At 48.6% G+C, this 23,130-nt stretch overlaps 2 protein-coding genes across 5 annotated transcripts in view; both read right to left on the bottom strand.

Moving 5' to 3' along the window:
- VAC14 (VAC14 component of PIKFYVE complex) overlaps positions 1-1,668 on the bottom strand; it is a 42,572-nt gene extending 40,904 nt beyond the window's left edge. Inside the window, exons 1-2 of the mRNA XM_014059614.2 lie at positions 1,496-1,668; positions 1,255-1,405 (exon numbers count right to left, since the gene is read on the bottom strand). Coding sequence (XP_013915089.2) covers positions 1,255-1,405; positions 1,496-1,599 — 255 coding nt within the window. The 5' untranslated portion in view covers positions 1,600-1,668. The remainder of the gene's footprint in view (positions 1-1,254; positions 1,406-1,495) is intronic.
- A 157-nt stretch (positions 1,669-1,825) lies between these two features.
- HYDIN (HYDIN axonemal central pair apparatus protein) overlaps positions 1,826-23,130 on the bottom strand; it is a 264,762-nt gene continuing 243,457 nt past the window's right edge. Inside the window, exons 73-85 of one of the 4 annotated variants that reach the window (XM_087729550.1) lie at positions 21,010-21,217; positions 19,371-19,592; positions 17,460-17,629; positions 16,636-16,834; positions 15,825-15,983; positions 14,817-15,097; positions 8,199-8,418; positions 7,382-7,594; positions 6,311-6,474; positions 4,824-4,974; positions 4,160-4,390; positions 2,452-2,676; positions 1,826-2,352 (exon numbers count right to left, since the gene is read on the bottom strand). In XM_087729550.1, coding sequence (XP_087585676.1) covers positions 1,864-2,352; positions 2,452-2,676; positions 4,160-4,390; positions 4,824-4,974; positions 6,311-6,474; positions 7,382-7,594; positions 8,199-8,418; positions 14,817-15,097; positions 15,825-15,983; positions 16,636-16,834; positions 17,460-17,629; positions 19,371-19,592; positions 21,010-21,217 — 2,932 coding nt within the window. In that variant the 3' untranslated portion in view covers positions 1,826-1,863. The other 3 variants (XM_087729551.1, XR_015698493.1, XR_015698492.1) reach the window with 3 other exon arrangements.

The following is a 23,130-nucleotide window of genomic DNA, read 5'->3' as shown; positions in this document are numbered from 1 at the left end:
GCAACTAATTGGCCTGAACTCCTCTGCCTTTTGCGGAGGTGGCATATAATAACTCAGTGCATAGGTCTTATCCCTTTCAAGGTGACTACAGGAACTGAGTTTGTGCCCATTGAAGAGGGTCATTAGCTGAGTGGATGGATAGTCTGAAAGCCATGAGGGGTACCATAAGTGAAGCCTTCAATAAGGCTAGATAAGAGGCATGCAGATCAGAAAAGAGTTGAGATTGCCAAAAAGCCTTAGGCAGGTCCATCCGGTATTTCACTGCAGTCTTTTAAAGCCCTTTTGAAACTCTGGACTGAGACCGGTCAGATAAGTACCTTCTCCTCCTATCCTAGTTAGGGGAGAAGAACATTATGAGGTCAAAGGGATATTTGATTCCAGATACCACAAAGAAAAACTACAATATCTTAGTGCTATGGAAAGGCTGCTTGTTAGCGGACACTGAGTGAATGGCTGCTCCAGATGTTAGGCCAGCAAGGTTAGTTAAGAGGTTTCACACTAAACATCTTCAGCAGCCCTAATAGGGATTGCAGTGGTACGTGCTTAAGTAATTATGTGTATATATGTTTACTATTGTTTATTGGTCTATCGTTGGGGGGGGGGGTTCAGCACATCAAGACTGATCCACACTTTCACCTACATTTCTTCTTCACTTGCAGTTTGACAAAAACAGGGAGTGGGATGGTTGGAATGCAAGGGAGGCAGAATGGTATTCAAGCTTCGTTGGCACCATGGGACACTGCTGGCATCCCAAGGACACACCAAGCAGATGCCCTGGCATTGCAGACTGCTTCCCATAACAAAATGAACATGTGTGACTGGTGGACCTTTTGGACCATGGTGGCCTGTAGGGAAAAGGAGGAATTAACTACAGGTCCACAGCTGTCACGTAGCCACCTCAGACACCACTCCATTCGCCTGGGGGACTTCATCCCAGTCACACTGTCCAGGATCTCAGCCACTCATCCCAGAGCCCTTCCAGTTATCTGCAGGCAACGCCTCAGCCACCCCGGGCTCTCCTAGGACGGGAAGTGGCGACATCTCCAATCCCGCTCACTCCCCGCCTCACTTCAGCCCTCTCTCGGGGGGGGGGGGGGGCTGCCTTGACTGGCAAGAGCCACACGCCAGCCTTCTTCCCGGGCGCGCCCGCCTTCATTCCCCGCCCGCTTCTCTGGCCGGCTTCCGGAGCCCGAGCAAAGCGGAATGCCGGCCGCTGAAGCCTGGCCCGCCCGCATCTGGCCCGGCAGCGCCCACCTTGCCCAGGGCGATGGAGCAGGCGGCCAGGCCGATGAGCCCCCCTTTGCGGCTGTGGGGGTGCTGAGAGAGGGCAAACTCCACCGAGAGCGTCTGGATGACGTGCTTGATCTGCGCCGCGCTGTTCTGCGCCACGAACTCGCGCACCAGCCTGCAAGAGGAGAGAGCCGAGTCTGGGTCTGCCTCACTGCCCCCAGCCCGCCCGGCTCACCGCCCCCAGCTCGGCCGACCCCGCGCTCACTTCTCGATCTCCAGCGCCGCCACCTTCCGCTTCTCGTACAGCTTGTCGTTCAGGGCGCGCACTATGCTGGGCGTCAACGGCGAAAAGTCCTTCTCCGGATTCATCGCGGCCGGCGACGGCTTCAGCTACCGGGCGGCGGCCATGTTGGCTGTCACATGACGCCGCGCCTGCTGCTTCCGGGGCAACTGCAGCCCAAGCGCGCCTCCCTCCCGACGTGACGTCATCCCATCCCGCGGGGCGAAACAGCGCCCCCTGCGTGGAGGCCGAGGGACCGGAACCGCGACCCCCCGACCTGGAACCCCTCCTGTCCCAAAAGAGGCGCCGGACTCGTTTTCGTTTCGCAGAAATACTTTATTGCGAGGGAGGAGCTACTTCTCGGGCGGGACCCCCCGCAGGTAGTAGACCCAGCTGACGGGCGAGCCCAGCCCGGCGGCGCGCGGGCACGAAACCACCAGCTTGCCGGTGACCGGCGCCTTGTTCCCGCCGCCGGCTCCCTCGAAGGTCACGGAGATGGTGGCCGTCTTCTTGGGGCGGATGGTCTCAGCGGCGCGCACCGAGAAGGCAGCGCTGTCCACGGCGTAGCTGAAGGCCGTGGGCTGCAGGAAGACATTCTTGAAGGGCAGCGACGCGGTGCCGCCCAGCCGGATCTGCACGGGGCCCTGCGGCCGGGGGGGCAGCGCCGTGCCCCGCAGAGGGATCACGTAGTCGCCGCCCGCCGCCGAGGAGAGCAGGAGAGTCCCGCGGGCCTCGCCCAGCTGGCACGGCTCGAACGTCACCTCCACGCCCACCTCGGTGCCCGTCTGGGCACCCGCGGGCGCGCTGATGACCTTCTCGGCTTGGAAGTCCGGGCTGTCGATCTGCGGGGAGAGAGGAGAGGCGCGTCGGCCTAGCTCGGGACCCCCCCCCCCCCTGCCGCCGCCACCCCCACTTCGCCAAGGGCCTCCCTGGCAGCTCACCTTGGTGGAATACTCCGTCTTCTGGCGGGTGTAGTTGACGATCTTGGCCACCAAGCTCTGGCTGCTGCCCAGCATGGTGGAGAAAGTGAGGGGCTTCTCTGGGTGGGCCTGCGTGGCCTTCAGGATCAGATCGTACTGGAAAGAGCCCAGTTCGCTGCTGTTGAGAGCCAGGCGCCCACTGGTTTCCCCGGGCCTCATCGGCAGGAACTCGAAGACCAGCGTTCCCTGGCAAGGCAGGAAATGGCTCTGTCAAGGGGCCAGGAGGAGAGGGTCCTGGGCCCTCCAGCCCTCCCATCTGTCCCCCGGGATCAAGAGGAGGAGAACCACAGGACTGAGGGGCGATGATAGGGAAGAGAACCAGGGCACAAAAGAGATGGGGGAGCCAAACAGAAAGAGGGAAAGCGAGGTGAGTTCCGAATCCACAATGCCTAGAAGAGAAAGGCAGGTATGGGGTCCCCACAGTCAACGAATTACATTAGAATCACATTTTCTGATCATTTAGCTGTGTGGTTAGAAAGTCCACCAAAATGTGTTAATACAATAACTCACAAAGTATGACAGGCCACAACAGGGGCAGCAAAGAACCACCCATGCTGCTGCCTCAAATTTCCTCCCTCCACAGTCAGTTAAGAGGGGTTCACCAGGGAAAGGGAGCCACCTCAACTGAAGGTCAGAGGAGCAGGGAAGCATTTTTGAACAGTAAAAGAAGACCACTGAAAAGGTAGAGCATGAGAAGGAGACCCAAGAAGATGCTAGCCACGTGAGGGACTGTTTGTGGCAAAGAGCGCCAGAGAGAAAGCATTTTCGGGTAGCAAACTCAGGTCTTACTCCATGAAATCTTCAGGAATTCAGGTAATCCTCAAATTATGACCATGGAATAGGGTCTTGTGATTTAAGACATATAATTGACCCAGACCCAGTGCAGGATCTTTTTCATCAGTTTCATGTGGATGTTAAACAAAAGGGGAAAGGATCAAAGCCCTGCAGCCCACCAGTGAGGGAAAGATGGAGTCCACCTCTCTCCACCTGTCCTGTGGGCCTTGGAGCACTCACATGGAAAGGAGGAGAACCACATTCCCTACTCCCTTGTAGAGTACTGTGACTGGTGGTAGTAAAAGCTGCTACTCTGACAAACAGAGACAAAAGGACAACTATAAAAAAGGAAAGATAACTAGAACTGAATATCAGCAAATAGCCTGAATCTGCAAGGAAGGAGGAAGGCTTAAGATTCAGAATGGACTAAGACATGCAACAAATGTCAAGAATAACAAAAAAGTTTCTTTCAATATATAAACAACAAACATTTTCAAGGAAAGATTAGACTATTGGAACACCGGCAAAGATCACCAGTGCTGTCTCTGTACTATATGCTGGCCTGAGACCTGATTGGAATCGCTCCAGTTAATCTGTTTCCTCTGGACCATTGCTTGATCATCCTCTCAAATTGTCCAGGATTGTTGTATCCAATAATGGCGCATTATTGGGAAGGGGGCATATTACATGGCCTCCTTCAGAGGTAAGGCTTCTATAACATCACTGCAAGAGGTGGAAGAAAGAAAGAGGAAAGGATCAAACAAAAGCCAGGAAAGGAAAGGAAGCTCAAGTTTGTCAAAGAATGGAAATGAAAGGCAAGCAGGAAGGCAGGGTAAAAGGTGCCAAGGGTCTGCTGAACTCTGGGGCCTGGCAGGTTACCAAGACACAATTGTACCTCAGACTGAGCAGGCACCGTGAACTGAGGAGGCAGGTTGATGTCTGGCACCTTGCAGTCCGTATTGAAGGACACCTGGTAGTGCAGCGGGTTTTCCACCTTGACTGAGGAGGAGGTACTTTGCCGGACAGCTGTGGTCAACTCGAGGGTGCCTAGTGGGCCACATGGGGTGGCCTTAAATGTGATCAGATAGAATAAGAATTCCTGGGTGGCCTCATTGCGGAAGGTGATCTGAAATGACAGGAGAGTCTTGAGAATGATCTAATCAAGCAGCCCTAGTCGTCCTGTTGAAGGCCATACAAGACCGGCCAGATTGAAGACGAAAGGCCTCTGGCATCCATGCTGGCCCTCCTGCCTGTCTGCTACTGAGAGGCCTTTGAGTGGAAGGCAGGGAGCATCCCTGAAACAATTCTGAGGTCGTCTCTCTCAGCGGTCCTGCTTGGTCAGGCTATGGGAAAAAAAGGCGTAAAAGGCAGGATATTTCTTCTCAGCTGATGCATATTCTTGTGAAAAGCAATGACCAAATAATTGTCACCAGAAAATTGTACTTAAGTTTCTGAATCAGATTGTGCCAAAGGTTCAGCAGGACAAGCAAAGAACTGCTCCGGGTCAAGAAAAAGCCCGAGAAGCTGCCCGGGTCACAGACACAAGTGGGGCTCTTTACCTTGGCGGTGTACATGCCCTCTTTGTAAGAGAAGAAGGTGAGCTTGTGGTCCTTCTTGGTGGAGGCTGGCACTTCAATATAGTCCAGAGTTTTCAGGGTGGTTGTGACTTCCAGTTTTTCTGGCTTTATCATATCAACTGTTACCCGAAACCTAGTCAGAAGAGGGAGCCATTCAGTTTCCCAACCTAAGATTAACTCCATCCAGTTTTTTTACCACTGCGCTTTTTCTACGAAATAAAAATAACCACAGCTACCCTTCTGTAGCATTGTCAGTTTTTCAGTTTTCAGATGGATTGATAGATCCAGTTCTCTAATTTATCCCCCAACCTTCTGCCAAAAATGGTGCTCAAGGCAATTAACAAAGAAAAAGCAGGATTATTTTGATGCAGATAGTTAAAATAATTAGAAACCTAATTAAAAAAATATATCTCAATTGCAACATTAGGCTCAGAATGTAACCCTGGACCGTGAATGATAGAAGCAGAATTTTCTCCCTGCACACAAGTTGACTCCATGTTCCCTCAACTGCCTTTGAACTACCCAGGAACATGCAGGCCTTGTTTAACAACCACTCCCTCGGTGACCATTCATAGATTGGTTGGCACAATGGTCCTCAAAGTTCCAGCTCTCCCAGTACTCCTGTGGTCATGGGATTGTGAACTGGGCACTTGGCAACTGGCTTGTGCTTAATAATTGCAGTGTCCTGTAGTCACATGGTTGCCATTTGCAACATTCACTGCCACCTTCCAACTATAAATAGTAATAACATTCTTGTTAAATCCCAAAGAAACATTCTAGCCAAAATGGAACCCTCTGCAGCAGGAATGGTCGGGTTAATTTCTTGCTGTGTGGAAGAAATTAACAAGTTGCCAGTGCAGTGTAGACTGGCCCCTGCTTTCACAAGAGAGAAAAGATCCTAGTGATGCCATACACAATTTGAAAGGAGGACTGGAGTTGTTATCCTTCCAAACAAATATTAGCAAGGAGAGACTTGCTGTTTGGATTATCTGTTTCCAGTCCAGTTTAATGAACAATTACACTCCCTGTGAATGGGGTCTCCAGGTTCTGACCCAGCCAGGCACTCTTACCCATTGACACTCAGGAAAGTTTTTTTCTATTCTAACAGTGCTTTACTTTTCTCTGCAAAGAGGCACAGAAGCCTCCAAGAGCAGGCAAGATAAGACAAGCTAACCATAGGGCTCTTAGGGATTGATTAATTTTATTTAGATCCCCCCCCCCATTATTTTTACAAATAACTCAAGGCAACAAACACTGCTCTCCTTTGGTAGAACCTCAGATCAATGGCTGGAGAAAACAATGGGGGCCTCAAACAACCAAAGGAAAACTGGGGGTGCAAACTGTATCACCCATTGAAACCTGTGGGATCCTGTGTGATTGCAGCCTCCTCCTCCCCCCTTTGTCTTAGGTCTTCCTCTGCTGCCTGGAGTGAAATTGCCAGCCCTGCCCAGCCCTTTTTTCACATTTGCCTTTGCAGCTTGTTCAACCAGTTGGTGATAGGAAGCAGCTCCGTGTAGGATGTTTTGCACGGAATTTCCCTCATGATGTTCCCAGCTGTCTTGGGAGGCTCAGTAGTGCCTTGTAGGAGGTAAAGCAGTCCTGTTCCATCTGGGAGGGGGAAGAAGATGGAGCCCTGGAGAAAAGAGGAGCGTTTCAGGCGACATTTCTTCACTGTTCCAAGGCATCCCCAACTGAGATGGTCACATCTCCCATGATTGAGGCTACTCGGGGGAGTATTAGGAGAACAATCTTTCTCAACCCGCTTTTGCAAGAATTCTGAAGAGTCAAACTAGCTAAGACAAGCTCCCTTCCCCTGTGATGGGCAGCTGTGATGTAACAATTAAGCTCCAGGACAAGTGGGGTGGACCTAGGGCCAGACAGAAGAAAACTTTGGGTGATCCTGCTCATAAGCAGCTATCCAGGTCCAAAGCTTTAAACACTATTAGGTAGCTAAGGCTAAATCAGAGCACTGGGACCTCCAAAGAGAAGCTAGTCTAACTGAACAAGACACTGCAGGCCTTCTGCTATGGAGAGTTTGGGAAATACCCCAAGAAGGGCCAGGAACCCCTTCCCTCCCAAGGGCTGTTGTGGGGGCCACTCATGAAAGTTCTCTGCCCTGGATTCAGCCTCTACCTTTGCTACAGAGAGCCTTTTTTGCATGTTAATTCTCAGCTTATGGTTCACCCTCTATTGAAAGAGATAGGAACTTTCCATCCAAGCTACCTTGAGCAGCACTGAAGAACCACAACAAAAATAAAGGGGCCAAAAATGCTGCTGGTGAACAAGAAGCATCTGTAGTAGCAGCAACCACAGAATTACTTTCTGCTTAAGTCAAGAATTAGCTTGGATGGGATTCATGCACAAAAGGAACAGGGTTGAATAGCCTCCAGGCTTTTATGGGCAGTATATCTAATAAAATGCCAACTGAATGTACAAAGAAATGCAAGGATCTCTGTATACAACAACCCTCATCCAGCTCAGCTTCCGAGCCTCCCCCCTCCCCATCTTTCCCCTCCTTTTGCTGTTTGTCTCTGGGATACCTGGTCCTTCCTGTTTTCTACATTCATAGCCAGAGGCCTGTATGTGACTTCATAGGGCTTGTTCTGCTGGTGGGCTTCCACCCTGACGTACTCTGGCCCTTTCCACTGCTCTCCCTCAATAATGGGCCGCAACATCCACGGTTGGTTAGTCTTGTTGGATAGCATGATGGTCTGTGTCTGCTTTCCACGCACCTGGCATATGAAATTTACCACCTGTAAGAAATAGTGGAGGAGCCATGTTAGTTTATGGTAGTCAAAAATCAGGAGGTGTCTATAACACCTTTTTAGATCATTTTTACTAAAAGATGAGCACTAAAAATATTTCTGAATTTTATTTACAAGGAAGAATAACTTTTCTTCATTCACTCCACTGTTGGGCAATGTAACGTGTGGATGGTTTACTAAGAAGTGCAGACCTTTCCTTTCTTGAAAACCTCACCAAACAAATCATTGGCCCAAAATAAGAGAAGGATGGAGAGCCCCCCCCCCCCTTGAAGAGATCAAGAAAAGAGCCCAAGTGATCCAAAGAGACCACCACCCTTCCCATCTCTGCACTAGAGCCTTACAGGTGTTTTCAAAAAATCTCTGGAGGTATGCAGATAAGCTATCTGACTTTGAAGAGGCTGCATCAGAGACTGAGTAGATGGAGAGCAACCATCTCTGTTTTAATCTCTCTTTTGGCTCCTTTTGCCAAGATTCCTGTAACAACTTACATTACATTCGAGTGCCAGGAGTGGCCCATTTACACATTAGACTGGATTTAGACCATTCTTACTCTTGCCCAGGTGTTCCCAGCTCAAGGTGCCCCACCAGTCACCTCTTTGACAGGCGGGACGCTCACGCATAATCCATTCAGCGTGAGCCTCACAGGTTCTCCGCCTTGGATGTGACACAGGAGGTTTTCATAGCAGATGTCCTGACTCTGCTCACAAGGGTGGAAGGTCACTTCAAAGGGAACACTTGTTCCTGGAGAAATGTAACCTTCTGTCGGTTTGATGGAGAAGTCTGGTTTGAAGCTTTTGGCATCCCATCGGAAGCTTTGAAAGAAAAGGAAAATGGTTCCCCTCAGGCGTTGTGCACATTCAAGAAACTGGATGGCTTAAGACAGGGGTCTCCAAACTTGGCAACTTTATGACTTGTGGACTTCAACTCCCAGAATTCCTCAGCCAGCCAGCTTCCTTTGCCTTCTTCACCCCCACCCCCCATGCACTGCAAAATGCCAGCAAGTCTTGGGAACAGGCAGGGGTGGTGGTGGAATAAGTGGCGTCAGAGGGCAGATGCTGAGAAAGGTACAAGAGAAAGGCTCCTAGCAATGCCACAGTCCTGTGGAAGAGATTTGCCCTCTCCCAAGATTTCCCACTCTGGCAAAGCAGGGATTTCTGGGGACTTCTTGCAAAAGCATTGATGGGCTCTGATGGGGCAACTTGTTTGAGATTAACTGAATTCTGTCAGGCTCCAGCATCTGCTGTGCAAGGCTCTAGAATAAAATAGCTTGAGTAGAAATGACAGCTTACCTAGCAGGCAACTTGTATTAGGATGATGTAAGGCTTGCGGTTTCCATTTGTTAAAATTGAGCGTGTGTCTCTTCCTTCTAAGTATCATCACCCCAATCAGAAACCTCCAAAGGCTCACATTGACACACTCCAAATCCACAATCAATCAAATAACATGCCAGAACCCATCCAATCCCCTAGCTAAAAGCTGAGCCTCTCCAAATGTTCAGGAAAATAGGGTTTAAAACTTCATGTAAGAGATCCACCTAACCCAAAGTTTGTGTGGACAGCCATTGGGAGACCCTGACCTCAGGCAAGAGGAAAGGTCAGCTGGCAGGGGCAGAGTAGAAAGAGAACAAGAGCCTTGGTCTTGTTCTTGGTCACCCCTCATTGGTCCTATGAACTGGACCCAGCAGTGGAGGTTGCTGCAGTTTGGGCTTATGCTGCTAGGAAGGCTCCTGGGCCAGACATCCTTTCTTTAATGATTCTGTTCCACCATTTCTTTAATAGGAGCTGTTAGCTAATGGAAGAGGTTGCCACATGAAATGGTGAGTTCTCCTTCATTAGAAGTCCACAAAAGCTGAACGATCATCTGTAGGATCAAAGATCTTCAGCTTTTTCCCCGTAAAGCCTGGTTTCCATATCCTTCACTACCATAATCTACTGAAGTAGCTCCATTTTGGAAATGTCATACCCAGGATTCTGAATAGTGGCTGGCTGACTGACAGAAAAGAATGGAGCAATTACTTCCTTATATGATCTCTTGCACTCCAAGAAAAATGTGCTCTTTTAGCCCTTGATTCAAACCTACCTAGCTCTTTTTGAATCTGCTATCTATAGATCCTTGACTAATTAAGCTGGGCAATTACAGCCGTAAATCCTGATGGCCATAATGTGGCTCACTGTGAGACCTCACTCATTTTTACAACCTTTTTTGCAGCAGTCATTAAGGAAATATGGCAATCATCAAGCATAGTGGTCATTAAGTGAACCCATTATTTGCAATGGACAATATTTGTTTTAATATTAATTTTATCCTACAATAGGATAGAATTTGAGCAAGTAATTTAACCCATACAATTAATTATTTCCTTAAAGCTTCAAAATATTTATTTCTACAGATCTAGAAGTATTTTTGGTCAATCTATATAAAGTCCCAAATATTTAGCATCACTAGTAGATATCACTAACTGTACTGATATATTAAGACCCAAAGGAAGTAAGCACAATTTATAAATCTTATATCAATCTTATAATCAGAACACCTTCCAAAATAGTAGAAAATTAGGCAGACAGTTATGAATACTCCAAAATTGCCAAAATACTATCAACCTCACTACAGAAAGAATTTATATTCACAAATAATCCTTTAATATTTAACGAATGCCCTAGCATCATAGCCAAGATTCACAGATAAAATTAAATAGTAAGGGTGAAACTGGGCAGCCTGCTGAGTGTCATGTTGCACTCAAAAGTCTTGAAATCATTCTGTTATCATTCTGGTACAGGTTGCAAGGACTAAGTCCTAATCCACAGAAGAAATCCACTGGCATATCAAAGGCCTTTATTGCATTTAACGATACACATTGATCGAGTGTGGAGGAGTTCATTCCATCCTTGGATGTTTCCAATCTTTGCAGGATCCAATCTGTGTCGATCACTGGGACCAGAGATTTAGTCTTCTGAGCTTTTGGACTTGTGATGGAGCCCATTCTCAGGGAGCTTCCCCAAGGATGGGTTCCAGCATGAAAGCTCGGAAGACTACATTTCTGGTTCTGGTGACTGACACAGATTGGATACTGCAACATTATTTTGGAAGACGCATATTTCCTTCCTTCCTTCCTTCCTTCCTTCCTTCCTTCCTTCCTTCCTTCCTTCATTCATTCATTCATTCATTCATTCATTCATTCATTTATTCTTAAATTTGTTTGCCGCCCATCTCGCTGTGGAGCTACTCTCGGCATCAGGTGCAGGGTGGGGGGAGGTGGGACCTGCTATGAGTCTATACCAAAATACCAATATAGCAATCGATAATGATAAATAATTTGATTCTTGATTATTTTGATAAACCCTGATTGGGAATGTTGAATTATACTTGGTAAGAACATCTGTAAACATCTAGCCAGTATGGTGGTTGCGATCTTAATGTTCACATCAATTAATAAAATAGGCCAATAACTAGCACACAAATTAGAGTCCCAACCTGGTTTTAAGATAAAGCTTATTATCTGCATCGTATAACATGATGATAGCAACACACCATCCTTAAAAGATTCATTAATATTGTCAACCCACCTGCCAGGGCCTCATCCCAATCTGCAGAAAAGCTGCCTTGGCTGGGTATTTTGCTTTGCTCTTTCATGTTGGGGAGTCTGCATTGGCCTAGAGAGTCTAAGACATGTAGGCACTGACCCATGGCTGCATCCCCTTTGCCCCCAGCCACCTGCCTCATTCACTTCACAGCCAGCTTTCCTCCTCTGCTGGCCCTCCCCCAGCCATTCTCCGTGGCCAATGGGTCCCTGGCCCTCCGCTCCAGCCCTTCGTCCCTGCCCATTTGCCAAGACACCATTTGGAAGGGAGGGGAGGGGGGAAGCCGGACAGGCAAGTGAATGTGGGAGGGGGGCACCAGGAAGGGAGGGTAGGACGCCTCTAGTGGGTTTGCAGGGACAACTTTGCTCGCAACTCAGCCAGCTCCAACGTGGCACCAAACAAAAGGGGGGGACCCAATCCAGCGCAGCCGTTAGGGATGATAGATGTTGTGGCCAATTGCATTCCCAGCGGAAGAATGGAAATTGTGTGTGAAGGAGAGGCATGTGTCCTTAAGTGTATTAAAACAATGCAATGTTTACATAGCGCTCTCTCTCTCTCTCTCTCTCTCTCTCTCTCTCTCTCTCTCTCTCTCTCTCTGTGTGTGTGTGTGTGTGTGTGTGTGTGTAGTACAGAGACTCTCCTCCCACCCCGCTGTTGCAAAAGGGGTTACAGCTCTCTTTCAATCCTAACTGTTGAGAGCATGCAGCTGCATGGAACGAAAGCCACCCATGTGCGCGCAAACTTGCCTCCCATTTGCATCCTCCCTGACCCTCCATAGCTGACTACAAGCCACTGGCCTTCAGGGACAGATATTCACACTTCATTAGATTTAGATTTGTTTATTTATAGGCCGCCCTTTTCCCTGAGGGGACTCAGGGCGGCTTACAATCAAAAAAGGAAGGGGAGTGTGGGACAATACGAAAAAAGAAATGTGCACAAAGTAAATTAGACAATAAAACTCAACATTCACTCAGCATTCGGGAGGGGCGAAATAAGATTATCCCCAGGCCTGACGGGTTAGCCAGTTCTTGAGGGCTGTGCGGAAGGCCTGGACGGTGGTGAGGGTACGAATCTCCACGGGGAGATTGTTCCATAGTGTCGGAGCCGCAACAGAGAAGGCTCTCCTCCGAGTAGTCGCCAGTCGGCACTGACTGGCGGATGGAATACGGAGGAGGCCAACTCTATGCGATCTGATGGGACGCAGGGAGGTAATTGGCAGAAGGCGGTCTCTCAAATAGCCAGATCCACTACCATGGAGCGCTTTATAGGTGGTGAGTAGGACCTTGAAGTGCACCCGGAGACCAACAGGTAGCCAGTGCAGCTCACGGAGGATCGGTGTTATATGGGCGAACCGTGGTGCGCCCACGATCACTCGCGCGGCCGCATTCTGGACTAGCTGTAGTCTTCGGATGCTCTTCAAGGGCAGCCCCATGTAGAGCACATTACAGTATTCCAGCCTAGAGATCACAAGGGCTCGAGTGACTGTTGTGAGGGCCTCCCGATTCAGGTAGGGCCGCAACTGGCGCACCAGGCAAACCTGGGCAAATGTCCCCCTGGTCACAGCTGAGAGATGGTGGTCAAAAGTTAGCTGTGAATCCAGGAGGACTCCCAAGTTGCGGGCCCTTTCTGAGGAGTTTAAATTTTGTCCCCCCAGCCTGAGTGATGGTATGGTGGTCAAATTTTTGGGAGGGAAACACAACAGCCACTCGGTCTTGTCTGGGTTGAGTATCAGCTTGTTTGCTCTCATCCAGTCTTTAACGGCTTCCAGTCCCCGGTTCATCACGTCCACCGCTTCATTGAGTTGGCACGGGGCGGACAGATACAACTGTGTATCGTCCGCATATTGGTGATATTTTATCCCGTGCCTTCGGATGATCTCGCCCAGCGGTTTCATGTAAATGTTAAATAGTAGGGGGGATAGGACCGACCCCTGCGGCACCCCATAAGTTAGGGGCCTCAGGGACGATCTCTGCCCCCCCACTAACACCGACTGCGACCTGTCCGAGAGATAGGAGGAGAACCACTGCAAGACAGTGCCGCCCACCCCTATCTCCCGCAGTCGTCGCAGAAGGATACCATGGTCGATGGTATCGAAAGCCGCTGAGAGGTCCAGGAGAACTAGGATGGAAGCATGGCCTCCATCCCTAGCTCTCCAGAGATCATCAGTCAATGCGACCAAAGCGGTTTCTGTGCTGTAACCGGGTCTGAAGCCAGACTGGAAGGGGTCAAGATAGTTAGCTTCCTCCAAGGTACGCTGAAGCTGGAGAGCCACCACCTTCTCAACAACCTTCCCTACAAAGGGGAGGTTGGAGACTGGACGATAGTTATTAAGAACAGCTGGATCCAGAGACGGCTTCTTCAGGAGGGGTCTTACCACCGCTGTCTTAAGCGCGGTGGGAAAGTACCCCTCCCGAAGAGATGCGGTAACAACCGCCTGGATCCAGCCTCGTGTCACCTCACTGCTGTTGGCAACCAGCCAGGAGGGACACGGGTCCAGTATGCAGGTGGAGGCACTCACAGCTCGCATAGCCTTGTCCACATCCCCAGAGGCAACTTCCTGAAACTCAACCCAGAGATGGTTTGCCAAGTTTTCTCCTTGTGTCTCGGCTGGATCTACTGGGGTGGAGTCTAGGTCCGCTCGAAACCGGGCAACTTTGTCCGCCAAGAACTGGACATACTCCTCAGCCTTACCCTGTAAGGAGTCCCCCGTCTCCCTCCTATTTAGGAGGGAGCGGGTTATCCTAAACAGGGCGGCTGGGCGGGACTCGGCGGACGCTACCAAGGAGGCAATGTATGTTCTTTTTGTTGTTCTTAAGGTCCGAATATACTCCTTGGTGCATGCTGTCAAAAGTGCCCGTTTCGACTCGGACCTATCGGACCTCCACGAGTGCTCTAGGCGTCTCCTCTGGCGCTTTACCTCCCGGAGCTCCTCAGTAAACCAAGGAGGCCTCCGGGGGCCGCTGACCCGGAGGGGCCGTAGCGGCGCAATCCGGTCTAGAGACTCCGAAGCTGCCGAGTGCCAGGCAGCGACGAGGGTCTCCGCCGAACTGTGGGCGAGGTATCATTCTCCACAATACTTTGAACCAGTGGCAGAAAGGCAGGTGGGTAGGTAGGGAGGGGGAGAGATGGAGGTTCCTCCAACCCTGGGGACAATTAAAGTACATTAGAAAGCGGGTAGAGTGAAGGAAGGAACCATGAGGCCTAGAATGGGTTAGGAAGTTGATAATTAGGGGGCGAGTGGGAGCAAACTTGATGGAGAAAGGGGGAAGGGTCTGGGAGAGGTGAGCTGTGAGGCCAGTTTGATCCCTCTGCTGGAAAACATGCCAGGTGTCAACCCTGAAGTTAACCTGGCTGAGGCCATTTTTGTGGCTTCAGGGTTGCCAGAAGAGGGGAAAGGGAGGGGAGAATAGTTAACTGGGACTTCGCAGTCAAAACAAAGGGGCAGAGGGCAGTAGCCCATTGACCATGCAGAAGAGCCAGGGGAGGGCCAGCAGAAGAGGAAAGCTGGCTGTGAATTGGCTGAGGTGGTTGGATGGGGGCGTGGCCAATGATCAGTGCCTGAATGTCCCATTCCAGGCCAGGAGGGGCCAAGAGCCAGTGAAGAAGCCCCCTGATAGGGCTGGGGGGCTTACCCCACTCCGAGGTCTCCCGAGTTCTGCATCACGATGCGCCGAGAAGCCTGGCTCCGCAGCACCACCGCTCCAAAGGGGATGTGATCCTGGTCCAAGTGGACTTCAATGCCCTGGCAGCAGCCTTGCACGATGAAGAGGGAGTGCAGGACCCCCTGGCATTCGAGCAGAACCTCCTCAGAGAAGGGCAGGATGCGGCTCTTCGGACTGAATGTCACCTCCACGTGACAGGTGCCTCCCCGGGGCTTCAAGGTAATTTCACCACTGGGAGACATAGTGAGCACCTGTCCAAAGACACCCAGTGGAAAAGTCCTACCTAATGCAGGATGCTCCTCTCCTGCAAAGAGTGCCAACTGGCCAATCTTGCATCCAGCAGGACTGCAGGACAGGCAGAGGTTCAACTGGAGAGATGTTTTCAGTGGGGAGACATAGCCGGTCTTCCTCCAGATGCATGGACTGCAGCCTGGCTCCAAACAAGTTCCATGTTTGGGTTCTGCTGATGCCCCAGAGACCTGTGCACTGATCACCCAGCATTCTGCTCCTCCTCCTTGCCCCAGAGAAAGTGGAACTGTACATGCAGATTTTTACCCCGTGGGAGGCCCACCCCCAGTTCTACCAAAGCCAAGCAGGAGAGGTCAGCAGGGCAGCCCAGCTTTATCAGGAAGCTGCTTCAATCAAGCTGCACTAGTAACTTGGCCACTGTTTCCCCAGCTGAACTCACTCACACCCTGTGCCTCTTTATCTTCAGCTCTGCCTCTGCCCCTGGGCACTCTCTCTTGTTGGCCACCCAAATGGAAAGCCCCTTCCCTGTCGTGGCTTGAAAGGAGGGGAGAACCCAGGCTCCAAGAAGTCCTGTGCTCTGTGCCATATGATACCCTTCACCCAGGAGCCTCTATTTCCCGGCCACGTCTGAAGTTGGAGGGCAGGAGGAGCCCCTTGAATCCCCTGGGGTAGGAGTGCTCACTGGCCACTTACTCTGCTGGATACCTTCTCAGAAGGAACAAGTCCTACCTTTGCTTCCTGCAACTCCGGGATGGAAGCCACAAAACTTAGGCTGAATGTGACGAAGATAACACTGTTGTTCATTAGTGTGACTCCCTTCTTCACAATGTGCCCTGGAGGGATAGCTCCAAATTTCAGCACTTTCTGGGGAGGCTCCACAACGTCTATCTATGGGCGTGAAACAGACAGGACTAAGGAAGAGAATAAGTGGAATGAATTGGGGGAGGGGGGAGAAAGAAGTGGGAGGAGATCAGAGGGTTGAACCAGGGAGGGAGGGGTTCAAAGGGATCCTGCAGTCAGGGTGGGATCCTGATGTACTGATTTGGTTCTTCTTTCCTTCCTTCCTTCCTTCCTTCCTTCCTTCCTTCCTTCCTTCCTTCCTTCCTTCCTTCCTTTTTTTTGAAACATCACAGCACAATATCAGCAATGCTCTGAAAAAGTTTCCTAGGCCCAGATGTTGGTGCTTTGAGGCTGGCCAGATTACTCAGAGACAGCTGCAAACTTCTTCAGAAGTCCCAAATCTTCAAGCTCCACTTTCAAATCATGAATGTGAATGCTCTTTTCAGTTGTGTGCATAGAAGATCAGGACCATTTAGCGAGTGCACACACACACACACCTTATCTTTTGGTGACCACAGTGGGGATGCAGAGCAGCAACTCCTTGCTTTCCATTCAGACTGCTCAAAGCTGCAGGAGCAGCCAGGCAGGAGGTGCTGAAACCCCTTGCCCACAGAAGAGACACCCTGAGCAGGAGGTGACCAGGTTGTGACCCCCAAGTTTCCCTCTCCCTTTCTTCTTCTAGGAGCCTGCCTAATCTCACCTTCATCTCAATGCCTTTCCCAAAGATCTCTACAGTCCGCTGTAAGATCCCGTTTATTTCAAAGGTGATGATTTCATGGTAGGAAATGGCTTCTCGGGGATAAAAGCTGATGGGAATCTCCACCTTTTCTCCGGGATTTAGAGCTTCAGAACGGAAACCGATCTCAAGGTAGGCGGTGTTGGTGAACAAGCACGCCACACTTTGAAGAGATGAGAAGAGGGTTAATTGGGAACACACGACTTCCTTGTGTTGCCATCAGTTTCCAAAACTAACAAATATAAATAAACCAGCACTTAATGCCTTGTGTGTTAAAATTAAGTTTATTTCCCCAGAAGTGATTTCTCCTGCTTTATAAAAGACTTCAAAATCTCACTGACCCCTTCCCAAATTGGCTGATTCCAAGAGGAGAAAGGGGTTGAGACTGGAAAGACGAGACAGCTGGTTTTGAATCCAGCACCTTTCAGTCTTGCAAGTTCCTGGCACCTCCAGGGCTCTTGCAACGCAAGAGCTGAAGCCGGTGCAGCCAATGGATTTGAGCCCCAAGGTACCATTTGGGAAATAAGAGCCCCAAAGGGGAGAAAGCTGACAGAGGAGGGCCCAAACCTTGGGATGGGAGGACTTCTGGGTGTTGTTACGTGGAGAACTTTTAATACATTAGCTTTGTAATCCTTTGCAATAAAACCATTTTATGTTTGTTTGGGAATGTTAATGGATAGACAGATGGGAGGGAGTGAGTTCCGAGTTCATCCTTGATGTGAATTCTCCTCACTCAACAACACACTGTTCCATCCCACCAGTTCTCACCTCAAGAGGCTGCAGCTCACCTGGCTTTCCTGCTCTCTTTATTAGTGATCACCAAGATTCTCTTGGAAATGGGCATCCCAGCTTGGTAGATAAAACAGTTGCCAAAGTCCACTCTGAGGGGCAAGAAATGGATGCTGGGAGCCAACACTGAGCCTTGCAACACACATGTAAATGTGGGACCGTGGCTTATCTATGAAAGAAGGAAGACACGGTCTCAGCAGAGCAGAGGGCCTGGCCTCCTTCAAAGAGGCTTTATCCTTTATTTTACCATCCCTAACAATTTATAAATACTTCCTTTGCTGATGGACTGTTCTGCCCTAGATTACATCGATTCATTCAACATGTTTTATTTACTGTGTTTTTCGAATTATAAAATGCACCAAAGTTTTGAAGAGGTAAGTAAGAAAAAAAGGGTTTTGCCTTCCCTCAGCCTCCAGCAGCACTCTGCAGGCTTCAGCAGGGCTGGGGCGAGGGAAAAACACCTCAGTTTTTGTGAAAAACGGCCCGTTTCTTGCCCATTTTTCATAAAAACCAAGGTGTTTTTCCCCAGCCCTGCTGAAGCCTGCAGAGTGCTTCTGGGGGCTGGAGGAAGGTAAAAACGTCTCAAATTTTGTTAAAAATGGCTCATTTTTTGCCCGTTTTTCACAAAAATGGGATGCGGAGAAATGGCTTTGGGAGGCTAAAAATGGCTGTATTCAGTGTATAAGATGCATCAACATTTCCATGCATTTTTAGGGGTGAAAAAGTGTGTTTTATACTCTGAAAAATACGGTAATAACAATACACATTGAGAAATTGAACAACAAAATGCTTACTACTGTACATGGTGAGGCTAGCAACGCTAGAAACATAAAAGGAAAGGATTTTATTAAAAATGATCAGATATCCTTGCAAGCCTATTAACGTGTATAATGTTATGAGAAAGTTTGATCTCTGGGTAAACCAAGAAGTATGTGATTTAAAGTTCATCTGATAAGTTTTAGATCAGTTATTTCTAAGCCAATTGTCCCCATCACTTCTTTGTTAAAAAAATAAGTCACCCTCAGATCAATGGTTGATATCCCGGAATCTGAGGTTTCTGAAATGATGGAGTGTTTCTCGAACATGTGCAGAAAATATCCCATCAATGAGTGGGACATTGTGGGCATCTGAAGAAAGAGCAGCTGACTGTGGCTGCCTGATTCTTTAAAGAGATGCAGACTTGCTGCAAAGCTTGGCCACTGCAACACCACAAACAACAGAGCCATTAATGGGGTTTTGCTGCAGGAAACTAGCTCGGAGACCGCCAAAAGCTCATTTATTTCACAGTTGTTGCAGTTAAACAGAGCATTATTATTTTATATGCCACTTTTTCTCCATGGCATCTTCTTGGTATCCCAAAGTCACAGAGGGACCCAGTATGTCCATAAACATAAGTGAGCATATAAAGGGTGTAATTGTTATGTTGATGTAAACTGCTAATAAGTTCCCTTTGCAATAACTGCAGAATAGGAATATATTAATTTTTTTTTTAAAAAAAACAGCTGGAGCTAGATGGGAGCAAGTCTCGTTAAAGACCAATGGGGCTGAATAAATGGGACTGTGTCTAGATATAGTTTACCCAGAAAGAGAGTTCAGCCAGGGTCCCCCCCCCAATATTTTTATGCCGCCTTCTTTTTCATATATGACACAAGGCAGCAAACGTACCCTGCTCCTTTCTGCTCCTCTTTTCCCCATAAGAGTCCTGTGATATGGTCATTCAGCAGCAAAGTTAGATCTAAGAGCATAAATGGCTGTCCTCCCACTGCAATCAGTACTCCTGCTGCTGAGAGGACTTCCTTCCTCCATGGGCCAGGTTCCCCTGCCTGGATCTGGTGCTAGACATCCAGGGCTTCATGGTACAGCAATGGGCAACGGAAACCTTCTGGCAAACAGGGCCCCTGGGTTCCTACCTGCAGTTTGAGTTCAATGTCCTTTAAGGTGAAGGCCTTCAGTGGGTGGAAGGAGAGCTTGACCTCCATCCGTTCTCCGGCCTCCACAGTGCCACTCTCTGGGGAGAGGGCAAAACACTGCAGAAACTTCTTGGCGTTGCAGAATTCCCAGGAAAAGGTGAAGTTGAATTTGCCGGTGTTGAGGATGGAGAAGTTGCACTCTGCGTAATCGTTGACTTGCATCTGTCCAGAGTGGAGAGAAAGTAGTAGTCGCTTCCTCCCCTCCTTCCAGCCAGGTCTGGAATCCCAAGCCAGGTCTGCCAGCCTCTCTCAAAGCTGGCCTGCCTTGCATTCCCTTCTCCCCCCCATGCCTTGTCTTCCAAGAAAGGTGGGCCTCCTCACTGCCCATCAGTGCTTCATGGTACAGCAGCTCCCAGACACAGGCCCCGAGAATGGAAGGATGCTCCACACCCAGAGAGAGAGTGGCCCCACAGGAAAGTCCAGGGGGTGGTGTTCTGTGGTTGGGGTTCCTGTGCAGAGAATTCCAGTGCAGCTCCTCATATGTGCACCTCCAGGGAGGTTTCTGTGAATGCCCTATTTCGTGAGGTCCTCAGAATCTGCTTCCTCCCTTCCCCCAGTACACAGGGATGCCTTCCCATCTTCCACCACAATCCCAGTAGGATGGAAGGGGACACCCCAGAATGTAATTAGACTCCAGACCAAGTTGGGTTTAAAAGTAGAAACAATCATACATGAAATTAAATCTCCTTTCAGGATATTGGTCTAGAACTCTGTAAGGTAAAGAGGGAATGGTCCCTGTGGCACCCAAGGCAGCCATTGCATCTTCCTTCAGCATCCACCACCATCACAAACACAAGGACCTACAGAAAGTCTGTCATTTTTGGCAACATTAAGTGCCAGCCTCTGATACTGCTATATTACCAAAAATTATTTCAAGCCTCAGATTTTCTTTAAAAATTAACTTTTTCTTACAAAATATCACTGATGGACAATTATGGTTGTGTACTTTTGGTGGACTTGTCCATTGATTTGGAAAAAAGATAAAATTCCGAATGTGCCCCTGAAATGTTTCAGGCTCCTGAAACAAAGAATTATGAAAGCCCAACAGAATTTTGGCTCCCAAGGTGTTCAGACCCTTGGGGAGAAAATGACTCTGGGCTACCTTTTGGGATGGCCTTGACTGACGGCTATAAAAGCTGCTGTGGCGCAGTGGTTAAATGCAGTACTGCAAGCTACTTCAGCTGACTGCAGTTCTGCAGTTCAGCTTTTCAAATCTCACCGGCTCAGGGTTGACTCAGCCTTCCATCCTTCTGAGGTGGGTAAAATGAGGACCCGGATTGTTGTTGGGGGCAATATGCTGACTGACTCTGTAAACCGCTTAGAGAGGGCTGAAAGCCCTATGAAGCGGTATATAAGTCTAACTGCTATTGCTATTGCTAAAATAACTGAATCGTAAACTTCTAATCCACAGGGTAGAGGAAGAAAGAGATTCTTTTTGGGGGGGAGGATTGAACTGAAGATGCTGAGTAGGAAGCAATGAAGCGAAGCACACAGAAGAAGGGCTAGTAGCCAGCAGAAGGTCTCCAAGCTTCCTGCATGTATGTTCAGACCAGCCCTGCTCTGTTCATGGTCCTCTCACCTCACGGAAGTGGATCTGCTTCGGATGTTCTGGGTTCAGCTCAGTCACCACCCCGAGGCTTTCTTCACACTTCACAGAGACATTCATGGCGTGGCCTATGGCTTTGACATTCAGACAGAGTGGCTGGCTTTTCTTCTTGACATCACAGATGAGGTTAAAATTCACTTCCCCTTCCAGGGTTGGTGTGAAGTGGATGTGAAATGGGAATCTGGTGAGAAAACACATTTGCTGGGTTGAGTTGGCGTCTGGGCCTAGGATCTGGGTGCAGGTCAGAATCCAGGCAGTGGTTGGGCTGATTTCTAGGTTTCTGCCTTGGCTGCACATGATGTGCCTCCTGTTGATTCTTTATTCTTTGGTGTTTTTACACTGTTTTAATTACTTATTTATTTATTTTTTAAATTTCTAGGCCGCCCAATCCCGGAGGATAGCAACCCAGGTAGGGTGAAATAAGCAGCCATATAAATTGGATGAATGAATAAATTAATAAGTAAATGCCAACTTTTTAAAATGCTGGTCTCTGGTTTCTGGGCACCTTCCAATAAAAATCAGACTTATCCAGATCTGCTGTTGATAGCAGGTGGCTGTTTATCTCTGGACAAAGTCAGAATTGAAGAAATGAAAGAACAAGCATTTCATATAATGATGTGCACAAGAGTTACATCCAAGGACCCTAAAAAAAAAAACCCAGGAAGGCCTCAGCAAAAAAACCTTGTAAAACATTTTTTTAAAAGGGTATACAGGTATTCATCAGCTTACGATCACAACTGAGCCCCAAATTTTTGTTGCTGTGAGACATTTGTTAAGTGAATTTTGCCCCATTTAATGACCTTTCTTGTCACAGTTGTTAAGAGAATCATTGCAATTGTTAAATTAGTAACATGGTTGTTAAGTGAAACTCTCTTCCCCTTTGACTTTGCTAGTCAGAAGATCGCAAAAAGGGATCACAACATCTTGACACCCTGCAACCATCATAAATATGAGTCAGTTACTGTGTCTGAATTGTGATCATATAACCATGGGGATGCTGCAACAATCATAAGTGTGAAAAACAGTCATAAGTCACTTTTTTCAATATTGTTGTAAATTTGAACAATCACTAAATGAACTGCTGGAAGCCAAGAACTACTTGTATTTCTATTTTTGTACATTTTGTACATTTCTACATTGATTAACTAATCAATTTTTATGGCCTCCAACTTGCAAATTCCAATTCTGGGAGGCTACATCAGGTTAAAAGAGACCAAAAAATAACCAAACCAGAAATAAAGACAGCAGTGAGTATGATACATTTGAAGCCCCCCACTGTCAGTCTCCTAAACCATCTTCTTCCTATCCATCCATCCTGCAAGCCAGACTAGGCATTCTACAGCCCCCTCGGCCACATCTGACTGTTTGGCATGTGAAGTCAATCAGAAATGAGAAATCCAATGTAAATAAACTGGCCACAGGAGGCAGCAGAAGGAGCCAAGTTGGGTTCAACTCTGCGCAGTCGCCAGACATTCCTTCAGTCAGCTGGTAGCTGAGGGAGAGCAAGGAGAGGAAGTGTGTCAGCTGCGACTTCATTTAGTAATCAGGAAAGAAACCACTCAACTCCATTTTTTTGAAATTAAGTGTACTTTTACTAATTATAAACGAACAGTAGCAAAGCTAAGCTGAATCTGGTTAATTAGGCGCGAAAGCGAATAATATCATGTATAATTCAATCCCCTCCCCTTGGCACCCCAGTCCATAGTCCAATTATAATGAACCCAACTGTCAGGTGGGAGATAACTTCAAAAGTCATCACCAGGATGGAATGCTGGACAGTTAACTTTGGCGGGAAACTCCCTTCCTCCACATGCGCAGTAAAATGGTCAGGTCAGCGTCTAGAATCTTCCTCCAGTACATTATGATTCCCCTCCCAAATACCATGCCCCCCCTCCCTGTTTCAATGGCAGCCGAAGCAGCAGCAAAGCAGAGGCTTTTCTGCACCTGCACAGCATTCACCTCTCACCTGGAGCAGCCTGCAGAGTTGAGGTGATGGAGTTTGAGGACATCAAACCAGGTTTCATAGGTTCAGCCCTCCACAACAGTACCTGTTTATCCTGTGTCCCCTTCTTCATCCCTACTATAAGCCATACA

This window comes from Thamnophis sirtalis, unplaced genomic scaffold (assembly GCF_051295495.1).
Source record: "Thamnophis sirtalis isolate CommonGarterSnake01/CBP01778 unplaced genomic scaffold, rThaSir2_p1.2 scaffold_14, whole genome shotgun sequence".
Taxonomy (NCBI): domain Eukaryota; kingdom Metazoa; phylum Chordata; class Lepidosauria; order Squamata; family Natricidae; genus Thamnophis; species Thamnophis sirtalis.
Note: the sequence above shows the minus strand (reverse complement) of the source record. Positions and strands in the feature narration are given on the sequence as shown.